Here is an 18,940-nt window from a genome sequence, read left to right as displayed (position 1 = left end):
TCTTACTGCCCTGCCATCTATTTCTCCACACAGAAGTGACATGGAGCAAGAGAAGTGAGAGTGAGCCCACTGCTCCCAAACCCAGCTGGACCAAGACAGGCCTGGATGTGGTGCAGAGCAAATCCACACTGGAATTCCAACACATTCCAACTGCTCTACAGGACTACAAACCTGAACTTAAATCTACATTTCTATGGTCAGACTGAGCAAGTTTGGAAGCTGTGCCAGCACAAACACCCACCCAAACCCTGCTCCTACAGGGCCAAAGGTGAGGGGTCACTGCTCAGTGTCCTGTACTCACAGAACCACCCCAAATGAAATCCAAAACTCAGGAGTGAGATTGCCAAAGGGATGAGCAGTTACCTGAAGGAAGGTGGGATGAACTCTGGGGGCAGTGCAGGTGGCAGGGGCTGACCAGACATTGCTACATCAATGAGGTGCATAGCCAGGATAAACTCCTCAGCTGTCAGCTTCCCATCTTGATCAATGTCAGAGAGATTCCTTGTTAAAGAGGAGAGACAAAGCAAGGAAATTATTAAATATTAAAAAATCACTGTTCAAAGGCATTGTTTCAACATATACAGTTCCAAATTAATTCAAATTTTTCACTATTTTTTCCACGCTACTCTGCTTTTTCGAAACAAATGAAAAGCAAACCCCAAATGCTTCCCCATTTCCCCCATTTCTCATGGCTGTGTGCCTGAAATCCAGCCATGGCTTCTCCTTCCCCTGCTCTGAGTGCTGCCTGGAGCACGTGCCAGAGAAGGAACTTGAACACCTTTGGCCAGTGGAGTTCTCCTGCATGTTCACATCTTGTGAACACCCAAAAGAACCAGCTCAGGTGTTTGGCAGAACTTTTCAGTTTGTTCTCCTTCCTCCCTGCAGGCTCCTATCTCACATTCCAGGGCACCCACTGGCAGGGAAATCAAAGCCATTGATGTTCTAGTCCTGACAAGCACCAACCCACCCTGGCATGATGCACAGAATAAAGATATAAAAATTATGGAGTCTCTGGATGGCCCCGAATCAGAGCTCCAACAGAGGCACAAAATGCTTCCATTCCTGGTTAGGTGGTGTTGGACAAAATTAACAGCCAGGGACAGCATCCAGGGAGAGGCTGGAGCTGGGCCAGGAGGGATTTAGGATGGATTTTAGGGCAAGGCTCTTCCCCCAGAGGGTGCTGGCACTGCCCAGGCTCCCCAGGGAATGGGCACAGAGCTCCAGGAGCTGCCAGGGATGCCCAGGCTGGGATTTTGGGGGGTCTGGGCAGGGCAGGGTGGGACTGGGTGATCCCTGGGGGTTTATTCCCACTCAGGATTTGTTTCTCCAGCATACTGCACTATAACCATGCAGGGAAATCTCCCATGGTAGGGTGAAAAATCAAAGGGAATAAAAAAGATAAATTCTTTGGAAGTCCCAATTCTTTGCTGATGGGATTTAAATCTGGGAGACAATCAGAGCCTCACCCAAGCCTGTGGCACCGAACTCCTCAGGCTGGAGCACAGGAACAAGCCAGGACAGTGGGAATGCCCCAGGCACAGAAGTGACTGATAGCTGTGTCCATGGCTGGGTTACAACTCCCCAACAGCACAAAGGCTCAGCATCAACTTCCCTTTGAGTGTCTGAGTGAGGGATTTCAGGCCAGCACAGGCTGACAAACCTCACCCCACACAGCAGCAAAGGCAGAGCAGGGCTCAGCAAAGGCCCAGCAAGAGCTGGAATGTCCCCTCCTGCTCTCAGTCAATGTCCCCAGATGAGTGAGTGCTGCTTGCAGCTCCTGCACTGAGCTGGTGGCAGCTGCCTGCCCACACAAGCACTCCAAGGCTGGCAAAAGCTGAGCATTTCTTGGTTAATCATCTGCTGGGGGACTGGGCTGATTTGTTCTTATCCCTTTGTTAGGAAACAGAGAAGCAAAGAGTGGTTTTTAATTTATAACACAACTCCCAGTGCTTTGCAAAGAGAACAAGTGCAGCTGAATGGCCTTGTCAGAGTGACTGCACCACTGCCATCCCCACACTGAGCCCTGGGCCAGCTCCAATGCTCCTCAAAAAAACACCCCTAAAGGACACAAGTTAATTAGGAACAACTTGCCATGGGGCAATAAAAACATAATAAAGTTCAGCAAACAACAAGTTGGAAGGCAAAAGGGAAGCTGAGACAAATCCTTTTAAAATCCATTATTGTAAAGGTCTGTGAGTCCAGGCCCTGGGAAATCAGCCCTCCTAAACCCATGGAAAAGGCAAAGAAATCTCACAGAAAGTGTGATGTGGGTTAAGTTCCTGTTCTAGCACCTGTGCAAAGGTAAATGTTTCCCTGGTGTCCTATCAGGGGATGTGGAAGGCACAGGATGCTGAATATCTGCTCTGCCTAAAAACCCAGCACTGAACCCCAACTTCCAAAACATCACACAAAAGATGCTCCTGGTGCTCCTGTGGAATAATATAAGAAAGGCATGGAAGTGCAGCTTTTGTTTATAAAGTTACACATGACAATGTGTGAGACTGAAAGTGGAGAAAACCCTCCAGACTCCAGTGCAGAGGTTTCAGAAGAGTTTTTGTTTTGATGGAAATGAAACATTTATTTTACCATATTGTAGCCAGCTGAGCCTGGGGTAAACTCGACTGCATGAGAATCGTTCTTGCTTGGGGACCTAAAAAAGAGAAATAAATATTAACAAAGGAAGCAAGAGATGTGACCAGCAGGAACTTGGCTCCCCCACATAACCAAAAATAATATTTCACTTCTGCACAACAACCACAGAATCCCAGACTGGTTTGGGTTGGGAGGGACCTCAAATCCCACCCAGAGCCAGCCCTGCCATGGCAGGGACACCTCCCACTGTGCCAGTGTCCAACCTGGAACTGAACATTCCAGGGATCCAGGGGCAGCCACAGCTCTGGGAAACCAAATCACTCAGATTAAAACCCAAGAAACCACTAAGACATGCACCAGAACTGGTAAAATCAAGCCAGGGGACCAGTCTAGTCTGGACTTGGACCCTGCTCTCAGCAGTGGGTGAACCCACCACTGGAAATGGCTGCAAAGTTTTCCCAGAACACACTGTGCCCTTTTCCAGAAACATTTCCAAAGGTCAACTTTGCAGAAAAGAAAGGAAAGACGGTGATAAAATGATCCCAGCTGTGATGAATATTTACTTTTAAACAAGAGCATTAATCACTTGGGAGACTGAAACAGAAAAACACTGATGAATCTTTTCCTATGTGAACAACCCCCTCATGGCATTGAATTGGCTCTTACAGCTGCAAACAAGGAGACAACAGAGGCTGTGCCAGTACCTGTCAAGTGTCCACTCATGGTTTTGTCGTGGCTGTTGAAGAGCTGCCGGTACTTGAGGCGTGAGGATTGAGGCACAGCCCACTCTGCCACAGCAGGAGAGCTGCAGGGACAGCAGGAGAACAGGGACAGTTGGGAATTTCATCTCAGGAAAGCAATGGGAACAATCACAGAGTGTAAATCACACAAGGGTTTGGGTTAGGAGGGATCTTAAATCCCACCCAGAGCCAGCCCTGCCATGGCAGGGACACCTCCCACTGTCCCAATGTCCAACCTGGAACTGAACATTCCAGAGATCCAGGGGCTGCTCTGGGAATTCCATCCCAGGGAACAATTCCTAATTCCTAAAATCCCATCAAATCCTGCTTTGAAGCCATTCCCTGTGTGCTGTCCCTCCATCCTTGTCCCCAGTCCCTCTCAGCTCTCCTGGAGCCCCTTCAGGCCCTGCCAGGGGCTCTGAGCTCTCCCTGCAGCTTCTCCTGTCCAGGTGAGCACCCCCAGCTCTCCCAGCCTAGCCCATAATACTCTCACCAGTGGCTTCTATACCTGCAAATACTTTGCTTTGGAAGAGATAAACCTTTCTATGAAGAAGCACAGGCAGACCCTCAGTGGGTTCTATCCCTGGCCAGGAAAATGCAGGAGAAGCAAAGATCACCCTGCAGGAACCTCAACCCTCACAAGATGCTGAGGGGCTGCACTGACACCAAGTTTTGTGCCTGAAAATGTTCTTTTTCCCGATTTTGCTCTGAGGATGGGAGCTACTGAGGTGCCCAGAGCAGCTGTGGCTCCCCCTGGATCCCTGGAATGTTCAGTTCCAGGTTGGACACTGGGACAGTGGGAGGTGTCCCTGCCATGGCAGGGGTGGCTCTGGGGGGGATTTGGGGTCCCTCCCAACCCAAACCATCCCATGATTCCATGATCTAATATTTCCTGCTATTCCTGAAACCATCACAGATTTGATCTCTTGTTTGCTGACATTTACCACAATTCAGTCTCTTGGAAGATGATTTTTTTTAAGAGTTTTGCTTTCTTCTTTACTGGCAGAGAATGAAGGAACTTCAACTGTTCAGAGGAGCTCCAAGCTTTTACCTAAGCATGTAAGAGGAAATGCAGAATAACATCCCATTTCACTCTGCCTTTCACTGTTTCTCTTAGCCAAATTAAGCTGATGAAGGAAAACCAATGTAAAATTTACAGAAAAAAAAAAAGTGTGTAAAAGCCACATTTGAACGTTAAGTTTGTCATAATGGAACTCAAGTGAGCAATGTAATATTCCACTTTTAATCCATTCCCATTCCTGCTGGGTTGATTTTCAGCACTAATTTCCCAGGCTTGAAGGCTGAGAAATCCTAATTCTGAACAACAAGGAGCAGAGTTTTTCTGCCTTTAGGCACATTCAGACTTTGTCCTTTTTTTGACCTTTTAAACCATTCTCACATGACAAGACACAAACCAGTATCTCTATTTCTATTTTTGATTTCCAAACTCTTGAGCTTTAATAATACCCCCTCATGGGAGCAAAGCAAAACAAGCTGTCCCTTCAGTAATGAAAATAAGAAAAAAAGGCTAAATATTACATTTTTATCTATAGGAATTCCTCCTCAGTTTTGCTGGATTTGGTGGTTCCACACATTTTAACCTCTGTATTACACATACATTATATCAGAGCATCCCCATTCTGTTCCTGGCTGGTTTAGATTTCAGAGAGAAAATGAATTGTTTGGAAAGACTTTTAATTGTTTTACTAATAATTATTTTAGTTTATTATCATTTAATACTGAGTAGTATCACTTATCTAGTAGCAGGGCAATAGACAAACCTGCAGATGGAAATGAAAATAAAACCAGATCATTTAATTGTGTCCCAAGCCATTTTTCTCTGTGCCATAGATCTGTGAGACAGATGATTTAAAAGACATTGGGAAATCCTTCTCTTACCTCCTCTAAGGAACTTTTGTTAGATCCAACTTTTTAAAACCAGAGTAAAACCCTTTTTGCCCAATCACTTGGAATAATCTAAAAGCCCTTTAAGTGATTTTTCACACAGAACTTGAAGAATAAAGAAGACTCTGTAATGTGGAGTGCCTTTAAAATATGAGACCTATTAAATATTTTGCTTTTAGCAATTACCCAGGAGTTGCTAATTTTGAATTATGTATTACTTGTCTTGTTTGCACAGTAGCAGGAATGTGTGTGCACGATGCAGGGTTTGTTTATGGAAGCAAATGCTGTTCTAAAACTCAAGTGAAGATCATGCCAGTGGTTAATAATTTTATTTCCATGCCTCTCTCTGCTCCTGGAGCATTCCCTGTTAGGCCACAGCAGCCCATGCAATGCTGGAGTGGTACCTCTGCAGGATTTCTGCTACAACTGTTATTCCACACGAGCACTTTGGGAAAGGGAAGGAGATTTCCCACCTGGCCACGTCGAAGGATTGTGCCTTTTGCAGCTTTGCATTGAGCTGAGCTCCGGGCCCCGAGCGGTTGAAGGAAGAACTCTTTGGCAAAGTGGCTGGCAAGAGAGAAAACAGGGATTTATTGCTATTCACAGCCAGGCAGGCAATTCCCATGACATTCATTCAGCTCCTGCATCAGCTACAACCACTGTGGCTCTGATGGGAACTTTTGAACAATACAAAGATCAGAGCAAAGGGAAACACAAGAGCACTTCCCTCGTATCTTTTTACTTCCACGGCTTTATGGAAACCCTGTTGATACCAAATCATATTTTGGTAAAAGTTAAAAACCATATATATTTCAGTATTAAAGTGACTCTAACAAACAGCAGTACTTCAGTAGCTACAAAGAGGCAGGAGAGGCCCAATTTCCAGGCAGCAGTTTCCTGGCAAGTTCATTTCTCCAAGTGCTGTTTTATTTTCTCACCACGAGGGACTCCTGCGGGAGGCCACGTCCACATTCCTTCTTTTAGCTCTTCTCCAAGCGTGCCAAGTGGGCTAAAGCAAAGCACAGTCCTTCCCCCAAGGCACCGCTGGGAGTGGCTAAGTGCAGGAGTCCCGGGGAAGGGCAGGGCAGCAGTTTGTTAGGAGCAGCGTACCGGGGTGAGCGAAAGCAGGCAGGGGCTGGATGACAGCAGGAGCTCCGTTAGCCAGGGGAGGGACGGCGGCAGGGACAGAGGACACCAGAGGTGGGGACATCCCCACGACTGGGATGGATGCCATGGGCACACTGCTGAGGGATGGCATGTTGGCAATGCCCCCGAGACCTAGGGGTGAGAAAAGCACAGGTTGGTTTTTTTGTGACGCTCGAGACGAAGCCTGCAGGCACTGCAGGGTCACTGACACCTCCGGGGGCAGCTCCCGACCCCCTGGCACAGCCCTCCCAGCCCAGGGCAGCACAGCAGGGACAGGATGGGACACGGGGCACAGGGACGGCCCCAAACCGCCCAGCAGCACCTGCTGAGAAAGGAATTGTGTGCCTTGACCTGAGTGAGGAGCAGTGCTGGCAGCCCAGCGAGGGGCACAGAAGCTGCAGGATTAGTGCTGCAGGATTAGTGCTGCTGCCTTGGGCTGGCTGAGACAGGACAAAGCTCATGGGGACAGCACAGGGAGCAGAGGCTCAGGGGGAAGCAGAGCTGCAGGAAACCTGGGAGGTTAAGGAGGTGCCAGGGGAAGAACGAGGGGTGTGCAAACAGCTCACATCAACCTACAGGGATTGGGAATAGGGGAATTCATCATTGGGCTGGGGTTTGTGGGGCTTCCTTGCATTTTGCCTTTTTTCACTTAACCCTGTATTTGCTCTGCCCAGTTTCACTGCTTTCTTCCAAAGAATTTTATTTCTGACTATAAAACTTGTGGGGGGGTCACAGTGGATGAAACCACACTGCTGTAAGCAGTTTATCAAAGGCACTGCTCCTCTTCCTCAGGACATTCAGATGGGATTTTGGGCAGGAATTGTTCCCTGGCAGGGTGGGCAGGGCTGGCACAGGGTGCCCAGAGCAGCTGTGGCTGCCCCTGGATCCCTGGCAGTGCCCAAGGCCAGGTTGGACATTGGGACAGTGGGAGGTGTCCCTGCCATGGCAGGGGTGGCACTGGGGGGGTTTAAGGTCCCTTCTATCCCAAACCATTCCATGACTCCCAGGCACCAATAACCCTGAGGCACAGCAAAGACTAAAGCAGAAAGGGAATGAACCTCTCACAACAGGACCAAGGTATCAGAGGTTTGGCCTTATTATTTTCCTTTCCCCATCCCATCTTCCCTACTCTTTTGCTAGAAATGAGGGTGACTTTGGCAATACTTCACCCCAGCAGTCGTTCAGCTCCTGCCAGAGCAGCACTGCTCATCAGAGCACAAGGTGCAGGGATTGTAAAAACTCAAGAACAACAGAGCAGATCTTGCCAAAGCTGGAGATGCAGTAATGCCAACAGTTTAAAGCACAATTCCAGCCCTTTGGAATGCACCAGCCCTGCCACCTGAGCCATGTTTGGTTTGGAGCAAACAGGAGCTCAGCTCAGGTAAAAGCTCAGTGCAATTTGTCTCAGTGAAAGTGCAACATCTGGCTTTGAGTCTGTGTGCTTTTAGCCCTTTTACCTAAACTTTTCTTGGAGAAACTACAAAGGGACAATGGAATTGCTGCAGTCCCAGGTAAGAATGAAGAAAACAGAGGAAAAAAGAGGGATCTTACCAAATCCTGGGGCAGCAGGCAGGGCGAGGGGCGGCTGCTTCATGACGGGCGGCAGCGTGGCTGGGAGCTGGTAACCCTGGAGCTTCAGCTTGATGAGTTTCATGGCTATGGAAAACTCCAAGGGATCCATCCTGCCATCATTGTTCATGTCAGCTAGAGCCCTGCAAAACAGTGCTTTCATTTCACAGTTCCACTCTGCAATGGGGAACGTCAGGGCCCTGCCCCAGGAGCAGCTCACACAGGGATGGATGAAGGGAATGGAGCCCCAGGAGGGGCTGGGGGAGCTGGGAAAGGGGCTGAGGCTGGAGAAAAGGAGGCTCAGGGGGGACCTTGTGGCTCTGCACAAGTCCCTGGCAGGAGGGGCAGGGAGGGGGGGTCGGGCTGTGCTCCAGGGAACAGGGACAGGAGGAGAGGGAACGGCCTCAGGCTGGGCCAGGGCAGGCTCAGCTTGGACAGCAGCAGGAATTTCCCCATGGAAAGGGAGCTCAGGCCTTGGCAGGGGCTGCCCAGGGAGCTTTGGAGTGCCCATCCCTGCAGGTGGCACCTGGAGGTGGCACTCAGGGTGCCAAGGTGGCCATGGGGCACAGCTGGGACTGCAGGGGCTGGGAGGGCTTTGCCAGCCTCGGGGATTTGGAGATTCTCACTAATTTCCACCCAAAATTATGCCAGGCTAAAAATAAGACACTATTTAAACTTAAGAGCTCCTTGATTTCTTTCCTAGGGTGATTAAGAAATAATTTTAAAGTTGTTTTTCAACTCTTGGAGGAATTACAATGAAGCATTCAGAACTAATGTAGCTGTACAAAAACTTTGCAAAATCACACCAATGAAAGCACAGGGTCCTCCAACAGCAGCACAGAGCAGCAAATCACTGAGTCTGCAAATCTGTACTTTAGCTCCACTTAAACTAAAACATTCTTTAAATCTGTGACTCCCCTCAGCTCTGCTCCATCTGCAAGTGTGCAAATGTGTTTTCAATTAAACAATGGCACTCAAGATGAAACATTGAGCCTGAGCCTTGAATAGGCTTTCAGGGAAAGGAGTCTGACTTCAACAGTCTGCTTTTTGTTCCCTCCCTTGCTAGTTAAAAAAACGCAGCTCAGCAGGGAACAGGGGTGGGAGCCTGGGGGGAGACAAGCAGGAAGAAGAGTGTCAGCTCCTGCCACCAAAAACCCCTCAGTAAATGCACATCAACGACACAACGAGCTGGAAACTTACTTTTTTTTTCATTGTTTGAAGAATTAAGTACAGATTTCAGCACTGGAGTAATACAGATTTTGAAGTTGATCCATTTATTTCTATGTCATGGGTGTGGCCCTGGGCAGTGTGGTTGAACCAGAGCTTCATTACTGATAGAATTCCTCTCAAAGAGAGTTTTTGTGCAACTGGAAAATTATCCCAAAAGTACCCCAGTGAACTGACACACAAGGTGACAGCCAGGTAAAGGTAGAGGCAAAATGGAAATCCTCCTACTCCAAAAAAAAACCCAAAACTTGAAAATCCCCATGGAGAGGCAGATCCCAGCAGGACCAGCCCAGCTCAGAGACACTCCAAACCTCCCCAGTACTCCTCAGAAAGGATTTTCAGCTGCTTCAATCCACCACTCCTGATGCCATGGGGCTAAATAATAGAAATTCAAAACTGGGAGCAGCATTTAAAGAAAGTCTGGAGAGGACAGTGAGATGTAGATATTGATATCCTTAAAAAGCAGGTGCTGTGCCTGAAAGAATCCCAGAATATCCCAGACTGGGCTGGGCTGGGCTGGGAGGGACCTTAGAGCTCATTTAATGCCACCCTTGACATGGCAGGGACACCTCCCACTGTCCCAATGTCCAACCTGGAACTGAACATTCCAGGGATCCAGGGGCTGCTCTGGGAATTCCATCCCAGCCCAGGGAACAATTCCTAATTCCCAAAATCCCATCAAATCCTGCTTTGAAGCCATTCCCTGGGTGCTGTCCCTCCATCCTTGTCCCCAGTCCCTCTCCAGCTCTCCTGGAGCCCCTTCAGGCCCTGCCAGGGGCTCTGAGCTCTCCCTGCAGCTTCTCCTGTCCAGGTGAGCACCCCCAGCTCTGCCAGCCTAGCCCATAATACTCTCACCAGTGGCTTCTACACCTGCAAATACTTTGCTTTGGAAGAGATAAACCTTTCTATGAAGAAGCACAGGCAGACCCTCAGTGGGTTCTATCCCTGGCCAGGAAAATGCAGGAGAAGCAAAGATCACCCTGCAGGAACCTCAACCCTCCAGGCACCATTTCCTGCTGGGCACAGCAAATCTTTGTACCCTCCATGGGAGAACATCGATTGCCCAATAATCAGAAACTCTGATGGGCACCAGAATCACTGAACTCCAGCTCACAGCAGCAGCTGCAGCTTTTCATTCAACACCTGACCTTGTGTGAACTCCTTTACTCTACACCAACAGCTTCAGTATTGAAATTACCAGCACAAATATCAGTGCAGAATTTTCTGCACCCCACCCCCCACCCAGAATTTCTCCACTTTTACAGAGTGTGAAGAAAAAACAGCTTTTGACTGACAAACTCCTCCTGCCAAAACAGGGCACGTTTTCATTTCTAGTTGCAGGAGTTGGTGTCAGGCTGCTGGATTTTACTGTGCTGCTCTGGAACCTGAAATGCAGGGAGGGCCTGCCAGCAAACACCACCTAATTGCACTAATTTCTGCTCCTAATGAAATTGGGACAATCTGGTGCCCTTGCATTTGTTTCATTTGTGCTCTGGCCGGAACCAGTGCAGGGTAAATGGATTAAACACTGACTAAATATTTCTTTTATTCTGTAGGACAGGCCTGTGTTTGGATCTAATGACAAGAGCTGCAGTGGGCTCAGGTGCTGACAAATCCTCCCCCGTGGATCTTTTCTGCAGAATGCAAAGCCAGCTTGATCACTTTTGCATTTATGAAATGCAGAAACTCAACCTGGGCAGTTTTCCCATTAAATATGCTGCAATTAGCACACAAAGCATCTATCCATGAAACCAGCACTGGGTTAAGTTCCCAAATGTGGATTGATTCAGACATTCCCACACTGGATTGCACAGTCCCACATGTGCCACAAGCAGTGAGCAGTGCTCAGGTCCCAGCCACACCACGGATGCCTGTGCAGGAATTCCCAGCTCCCAGAATCACCCCCAATTTGTGGAATTCCCCCCATTTTATGTAATTCCCAGCTCCCAGAATCACCCCCAATTTGTCAAATTTCCCCCACTTTTTGTGTCATTCCCAGCTCCCAGAATCACCCCCACTTTGTATAATTCCCCCACTTTTTGTGCCATTCCCAGCTCCCAGGATCACCCCCACTTTGTATAATTCCCCCACTTTTTGCGCCATTCCCAGCTCCCAGGATCACCCCCACTTTGGCCACCCTTGGCCACAGATTTAGGAAGGCTGGGAGGGAAGCAGATCTCAGGAACAGGGAAGGCACTCAGTGACTCTGTCCTGCCAAAAATGTAACTCTAAAAGCATGGAGAACACCTGGCATTGGTTATTTCAGTTCTCCTTTCATCCCAGGCCACACAGGAGATGTTTTTTGAGGCCCCAGGGCTCTAAAGAAAGGCAGATTATTCTGCTTAAGCACAGTTATCTCCCAAGCCACTGCAGGCCCAGCTCAAAGCCTAATTAGAGGCTTCTTAATTGATCAGCAGCCTGGAACACTCTGGAGCTGGTGAAGGGTAGAACAGCAGAGAAGCTGTCCTGGCAGACCATAATACTTCACTCCTTTGCTCACTGAGGTACCAAAGACTTTTCTTTCCTTGAGTGAGGAATACAAGGGACACAGGAATTCTCTGTGCTAATAAAAACCAGGGAGCTGCTGTTTTAAAGGACTCTGAATTCTGGGGAAGCTTTTATGGGCCCAGAAATGAGAGATGGATCAGATTTATTCCTTGTGACCCCCAGAAATGAGGGATGGATCAGATTTATTCCTTGTGACCCCAGAAATGAGGGATGGATCAGATTTATTCCTTGTGACCCCAGAAATGAGGGATGGATCAGATTTATTCCTTGTGACCCCAGAAATGAGGGATGGATCAGATTTATTCCTTCTGGACTCCCCTGGATCCCTGGCAGTGCCCAAGGCCAGGTTGGACACTGGGACAGTGGGAGGTGTCCCTGCCATGGCAGGGCTGGCTCTGGGGGGGATTTAAGGTCCCTCCTGACCCAAACCATTCTGTTTTTCTCAGATCAGAAAATCCCAGAGTTTTACAAGTTGTGCTAACTCCGAATTCTAACTTTCCTTCCTCGAGGACTCAAATGCTACAAAAGCTGCAAAACCCCAACCCAGCTATTGCAGGAGCAATCTGGGATGGAAGAGCTTTTCTGCAGCTCCCACCTCTCAGAGATTTCAGACTCATTACTCCAGAATTCCCCCTCTAAAGGACTCAAGGATCTATATAAAGATTTTTACAGAAATATTTACTTCTCTTCATTCAGAGATGACTGAATAAATAAGAGATCAAGAGAAAGGAATGTCCACGAGCTGCTTTATGATTTAGAAAGGCAGCTTGAATAAGTTTTAGTTCAGCTTCATTAACAAAAATGTGCAGTTCTTGTCTCTATGACAACTCCAGAGGGAGTGGAATGATTCCCTTCCTCTCAAGAGCCTGGAAAACTGAATAATTCAGAGAGGAAGAGATCCTTAATCAGACTATTTACAACTCTTTGGTTTTGTTAACACCTATTTAAAGCCAATGCCTACGGGAAGATTTTTGGAGAAAGGATGTCTTGTTTAAGACAAAACTTCTTTCCTTGTTTAGTTCAAGGGCAAGAGAAGTTCCAAAGGGACATTTGAGCACTCACTGAGGCTTCAGCAAATAAGACAACCAGACCAGATTTGATATTTGTAAGATGAAGATAATTAGAAAATAAGTTCTTGATTTAAAAGCCATGTAGATCTGGGTGTGCAGATTTCCAAAGCAATGAAATAATTCTCCTCTTTCTCCTGTCAGAGCAAAATTCTGCCTTTAAAAGTCCTTTGCAGCACCAGAAAGTTTTTGTAATGGAATAAACTCCTTCTCAAATGGTTCACAGAGGAAAAGGGAACAGTTTTCTCCAGAGTTCTCCATCCCTGTGCTGCTTTACCAATTTAGAATGAAAATCAGTTTTAATTCTCCCTCTAGCACCAAAATCTGTGTTGGTCATAATATTATTAATGCAAACTATGAATAATGATAAAATCATGGAATCATGGAATGGTTTGGGTTGGGAGGGATTTTAAAGCTCACCCAGTGCCACCCCTGCCATGGCAGGGACACCTCCCACTGTCCCAATGTCCAACCTGGCCTTGGGCACTGCCAGGGATCCAGGGTCTGCCCACCCTGCCAGGGAACAATTCCTGATTCCCAAAATCCCATCCAGCCCTGCCCCCTGGCAGTGGGAGCCATTCCCTGGGTGCTGTCCCTGCATTCCCTGGGTGCTGTCCCTCCACACAGGGATCCAGATGTGGCAGGGTCAAAGAATTTGGAGCAGGAACTTTCATTCCTGCTCAACATCTGGCAGTGGAATGAGCAGCACATTTGGATCTGGCTCAACTCAGCAAGGAGAGGCAGAAATTTCCAGTTCCAAGCTTTGACTCCAACTCCAACAGAACCGTCGATGTCAATCTTCATTTTTGTAACAAACCTTCCAGGTCTTGCCCAGGCTCTCCCATTAGCAGATTTATTACTAATTACTGTGCTTGGTAATTGTATTAGTCCAGTTCTACCAGAGCTGAAACCATTGAGCAATTTGAAATGAGGCTTTGAAACTGCCAATGACCAAAATGCCATTTGCTGGGACAACCCAGAGCCATTGGCCTCCTGCCCACCTGGGCACCCCTGGGCATCCCTGGGTACCCCTGGACACATCTGGGCACCCCTGGGCATATCTGGGCACCCCTGGGCTCACCTGGGCATCCATGGGCACCCCTGGGCTCACATGCAGCCACTGTCCCCAGCACCCCCAGGGCCTTTGCCAGTGTCCCAGCCCCCCTGGGCCAGCACTGGAGGGTTCCCTGGGGTTGTGGTGACCCCAGGGCAGGAGCCAGCCCTTGTCCCTGCTGCCCCTCACCCCAGTGACCCCAGGCTGCCCCGGGGCACAGCCACACCACCCCAGCGAGCCCTGCATGCAGGTGCCCCTCAAACACCCTGGGCAGCCCCAGGAGAGCTCAGCCCCAGCCCAGCGTGCCCACCCCACACTCACCATATCTGTGCTAGCACTGGCTGAGGTAACCCAGATTGGAAAAAAAAGTTCCTGGCTTGGTCACCTGTAAAATAAACAGGAAATGGCTTCAGCTCCAGCTGCAAACACCTGGCAGAGGGAAGGGGGAGTCAGGAGGCAAAAATATCTGCAGAAGCCCAGCCCACTCCATGACTGATAATCATTTACAAAGCACCAAGAAAATTCAGTGTAACAAAACAGAGTCAGAGGGACCAAAGTTTGATGAAAATTGATTAGGATCAGTGCAATTCCCTGATTTGGAGCTTTGCTTCCCACTGCTTCAATCAGTTTTGCATTTAGATCATTCCAAGAGGTCAACCATGCTGATGTCAGTGCTGTACAAATTGAATTTCTAAACCTGATTTCAGTTAAATTGACACACCTTTATTAAATCAGACCTTTTATTCATCACAATATTTGATGAATTTAGTGTGGTGGGCTGACCCCAGGCACCAAGAACCCATCACTCTTTTCCACAGCAGGATGGGGAAGAGAAAATACCAGAAAATACCAGAAAAGTTGGGGCTGATGTGGCAAGACATTTCAACAATGGGATATAAAATAAGAAATACCTGCTCGAATTTTCTAATTATTATGTTCATATGTCACCCAGGCAGCTCTGTACACATTTAGGCTCACTAGTTAAGATTAATTAAACAAAATTCAAAGTGGAAAGTGTTTGTTTACCAGTGATAAATCCAGCAGTTGGTTTCAGACTATGGAACTGTTGATCATGTTTTGCTCTCTCCTCCACAGTAATAGCCCAGATATCCAGGTTGCCTGGTTCAAAAGAAATTGAGAAATTATATTAAGAACCATTACCTAAAAACCACCCTCTTTAATTTCTGGGTGTAATCATCTCACAGCATTCTGCAAACAACCCAAGGGTGGGAGATCCTTTGCCCCCAGAGCACACACAGCTGGAATTTGAGTTCCTTTACCTGCCAAAGCAGCTCCTCCCCCCCAAAATCCCAACTGACCCTGCCCACAGAAAAACCCTCAACAGCTGCAACCTTCAAATGCCTCCAGAGCAGATTCTCTGTCTCAGCACTGAGGTGGTTTTGTAATTTTGGTTTTAATGTGATCTGTAGATCAGCTGCAAAACTCAGCTCCCAAATGGATTCCCAGCATCTGGAGGGGCCTCCAAGGAATAGGGAAAGCTCATCAGAACTGAGAGACAGGACAGGGATGGCTTCAGACTCAAGGAGGGGGAATTTGGGTGAGTTACACTGAAGGAATTCCTGGCTGTGAGGGTGGGCAGGGCTGGCACAGGGTGCCCAGAGCAGCTGTGGCTGCCCCTGGATCCCTGGCAGTGCCCAAGGCCAGGTTGGACATTGGGACAGTGGGAGGTGTCCCTGCCATGGGATGGGATGAGCACCCCAATCCAAACCAGTCTGGGATTCTGAGATTTCATGTGAACAACAAAAATCCTGTCCCTGCTGCACTGCCAGGGCCCATCCTGGATGTTTCACTGCATTTCCAGATGCTGCAGCTTCCCCTGTTATAAATGAAGAGCTAAAAATTGTGTTATTTTTTGTCCTAACCTAAATGTGGGTGATGGGACAACAAAGAAAAACTGGAAGTGATACCAAAGGCATCTGTTGGACCTTTTAGCAACTAAGAAGTCCAGGAACCCAGAAAGGAAAAAGCATCTGCACTTGTGCAGTCCAAGAGGAGCAGAATGAGGTGCCCTGCAGGGACAGGGTGTGGGGCTGCCAGGGATCAGGGCAGCACCCAGGGCTCGGGGCTGTTGGCTTTTTGTGCCATCACAAAACTCTCACAAACATTTCCCTGGAGAAAAACCCTTAGGGAGGAACATGTTTGTGCCAGGGTTTTGCACACAGGAACACTTCAGAACACACCAGAAACCACTTACCCCCAAAAGGTGTTGGAAACTGAGCCATGGTTCTGTCACTTTTAGCTTGTTAATAGATGCCTGGAAAAGGAAAAAAAAAAAAAAAGAAGATATTCAACACAGTATCTTCCATTTTCCATATATTTTCTGTATGATTAATTACTACAGAAAAAAAAAAAAAAAAAGCAGTGAAGAAGTAGGATTGTATCAATACTTCCCACACCAACTGGGACTTACAAAACTCAGTCTCTCATTTTTGGTCTCATTTTTGCACTTCTCTGTGCATTTATGAGGAATCTTCCTCCCAGCAAACAGCCACATTTCAGTTGTGCTGTAAGAACGGCCTCAAAACCAGCCTTTAGCTCTAAAGATTTATTTATCAATAGCCAGGGCTGGAGTGAGAGCAGAGCTCAGATGCCAGGATGCTGCTCCAGGCTCCAGGACTTTGCTGAGTGTCACAAGCCCTGCTCAGGAGGGAAATTGGCTCCATTTCCAACCAGTGAAACCCAACATCAGCCATCTGGATTTTATTCCTTTCTCTAACCCCACATGCTGAAGGTGAAAGGCCATGTCCAGGCTGCTCTGGCCCACAGCTGAGGAGCACCAAGGGCTGAAGGTGCTGTCCCAGGCTGGGGGAGCCTCCAGGACAGCAGCACTCACTGTCTCTGCAAACAAAGCAAGCTCACAGCCTCCAAATCTCATGTGGACACAGAAAAGGAAAAACATTTTTCTTGCTGCACACAAAGGCTGCCATGAGCTGCCTGAGCCAAGGGACAATGAGCAGCACAACAATGAGCAAGGGCCTCTTGTCCTGTGAGATTCCACTCGTGTCCTCCAGGCAACAGCAGAAAGGCAGAGGGGAACACAAGCAGGAGAATCATTTAGGCTGCTTGAACAGCAGCACAAATTTATCAATATCCCTAAGAAAAGGCATTCACTTGCACCGACAATTTCCTTTTGTCTGAATTCCTGTTTGCTCCCCTCCCCATCCCCCTTTCACACTTCCCACATTCTCTTCTGGCTTCCAACTTGGGAACCTCCTCTGGATGCCCTCCCCAGATGTCCCTGCACAAACCCCTGGCACTTCTGGCAGCCAGGCTCCCCAGCAGTTGGAATTTAGGGAATGATGGACACAATCCTGACTCTTTGTCCTCATCGTTTGGCCAAGCAAGTGACCCCAAATCCTTGTGCCCAAGGCCAGGCCATGGACAGCAAGTGTTACCCCCAAAATTTCAAATTCCAGGTGCAGAGAGCCAAAGAAATGTTCAGAAGGAGCTCCCTGAGGTGTGGGGCTCCCCAAAAACATTCCTGAAGTGCTGAAAGATCAGAACTTTTATCTTTGCCTGCGTTTTCTTATTCTGTTCTGCTGTGGGAAAGAAGCCAGCAATGCTGAAGGGGTTTATGACTGCAAGGAAACCCTGAGGAAATAAATAAAAGAAAAAAAAAAGGGGGGAAAGGAGGAGGAAAAGGAGGAGGAAAAGGAGGAGGAAAAGGAGGAGGAAAAGAGTAAAAACAAACAAAAAAAAACCCTCAAACAAACAAAAACTAAAACAAAACCAAACTGAACAAAAAAATCCCATCAACAGAAAAACAAAATACAAAAAAAAAAAAACCCAACCAAAAAACACCAAGAAAAAAGAAAAATAAAAGAAAAAAACCAAAAGCAGAAGTTCCCCCTCTCACAGCCTGGGCAGTTTCCATATTATCTGTCCCTTTTCAGCACAGGGGGAAGCAGCAGAACATTTCCAGTGCTCAGCCCTTGAGGGAAGAGCCTCCACACACTGCCAGGATTCCAAAGGAACTCAGTCCCCTTTACCTTGCACACAGGAGGAACAGGAGAGGGAGGGGGAAATCTGAACATCTGTGCTGGATGCCAAGGAAAGCAGAAACTATTCCAAAGAACTTCCAGAGGGGAGAAAAAAAAAACCAAGAAAAAAGCAAGAAAAAAACCAAAGGCAGATGAAATAACGATGGGGGAATGGAGAGAAGCAGCAGAGAAGTGTGTTTAAATGTGAGAGCCTGAAACCCAAACCAAAGTCAACTGTGCACAGAGAGGGAAACAAACTGAGGGAAAGCCAAATCTCTCTTTTACTGGAATGTGCTGGAGTTTATTGCTGCTGGATCACCCAAGTTCCACAAGCACAGGTTTCACTGTGCATGACTCAGGTGACACCAGGGGCCCCAATTCTCCTCCCAAAGCTCCATCCTCACCCAAGCTGCTCTGAGATTGTTTTTGGGGTTGAACAGCTCAGGGCTGGAGAACAGGAATTATTTATCCCCAAAAGCATCTGGCACAGTTGTTATATTGTAAAATATCATATATAAAGTATTATAAAGCAAAAAAAAACCAGCACAGGATCCCCAGGGCTGGCAAAGCCCTCCCAGCCCCTGCAGTCCCAGCTGTGCCCCATGGCCACCTTGGCACCCTGAGTGCCACCTCCAGGTGCCACCTGCAGGGATGGGCACTCCAAAGCTCCCTGGGCAGCCCCTGCCAAGGCCTGAGCTCCCTTTCCATGGGGAAATTCCTGCTGCTGTCCAAGCTGAGCCTGCCCTGGCCCAGCCTGAGGCCGTTCCCTCTCCTCCTGTCCCTGTTCCCTGGAGCACAGCCCGACCCCCCCTCCCTGCCCCTCCTGCCAGGGACTTGTGCAGAGCCACAAGGTCCCCCCTGAGCCTCCTTTTCTCCAGCCTCAGCCCCTTTCCCAGCTCCCTCAGCCCCTCCTGGGGCTCCAGCCCCTTCCCAGCTCCCTTCCCTGCCCTGGACACCTCCAGCCCCTCCAGGGCTCTCTGCAGGGAGGGCCCAGCACTGACATCTCAATTTCCAACTTTATTTTCAAACAGTAACCAGTTGTTTAGAAGTGCCTTCCACATTCTCCACTCTCTACCAGTTCAATTCCTCTCCACTCCACTGCTCTGCCTTCCTTCTCTCTCCCAGCATCCC

The 18,940-nt window shown here is 48.2% G+C and overlaps 1 protein-coding gene across 3 annotated transcripts in view; it reads right to left on the bottom strand.

Moving 5' to 3' along the window:
• The window catches only part of ITSN1 (intersectin 1), a 111,358-nt gene that overhangs the window by 68,242 nt on the left and 24,176 nt on the right, over window positions 1–18,940 (bottom strand). For 2 of the 3 annotated variants that reach the window (XM_088160509.1, XM_088160510.1), the window contains exons 2-10: window positions 16,024–16,083; window positions 14,835–14,927; window positions 14,130–14,193; window positions 7,935–8,095; window positions 6,348–6,515; window positions 5,711–5,804; window positions 3,297–3,397; window positions 2,587–2,650; window positions 364–501 (exon numbers count right to left, since the gene is read on the bottom strand). In XM_088160509.1, the coding sequence (XP_088016635.1) occupies window positions 364–501; window positions 2,587–2,650; window positions 3,297–3,397; window positions 5,711–5,804; window positions 6,348–6,515; window positions 7,935–8,095; window positions 14,130–14,193; window positions 14,835–14,927; window positions 16,024–16,051 (911 nt within the window). In that variant the 5' untranslated portion in view covers window positions 16,052–16,083. The remainder of the gene's footprint in view (window positions 1–363; window positions 502–2,586; window positions 2,651–3,296; window positions 3,398–5,710; window positions 5,805–6,347; window positions 6,516–7,934; window positions 8,096–14,129; window positions 14,194–14,834; window positions 14,928–16,023; window positions 16,084–18,940) is intronic. The other variant, XM_088160511.1, reaches the window with a different exon arrangement.

The sequence above is a fragment of the Sturnus vulgaris genome, chromosome 2, assembly GCF_052056855.1.
Source record: "Sturnus vulgaris isolate bStuVul1 chromosome 2, bStuVul1.hap1, whole genome shotgun sequence".
NCBI lineage: Eukaryota > Metazoa > Chordata > Aves > Passeriformes > Sturnidae > Sturnus > Sturnus vulgaris.
Note: the sequence above shows the minus strand (reverse complement) of the source record. Positions and strands in the feature narration are given on the sequence as shown.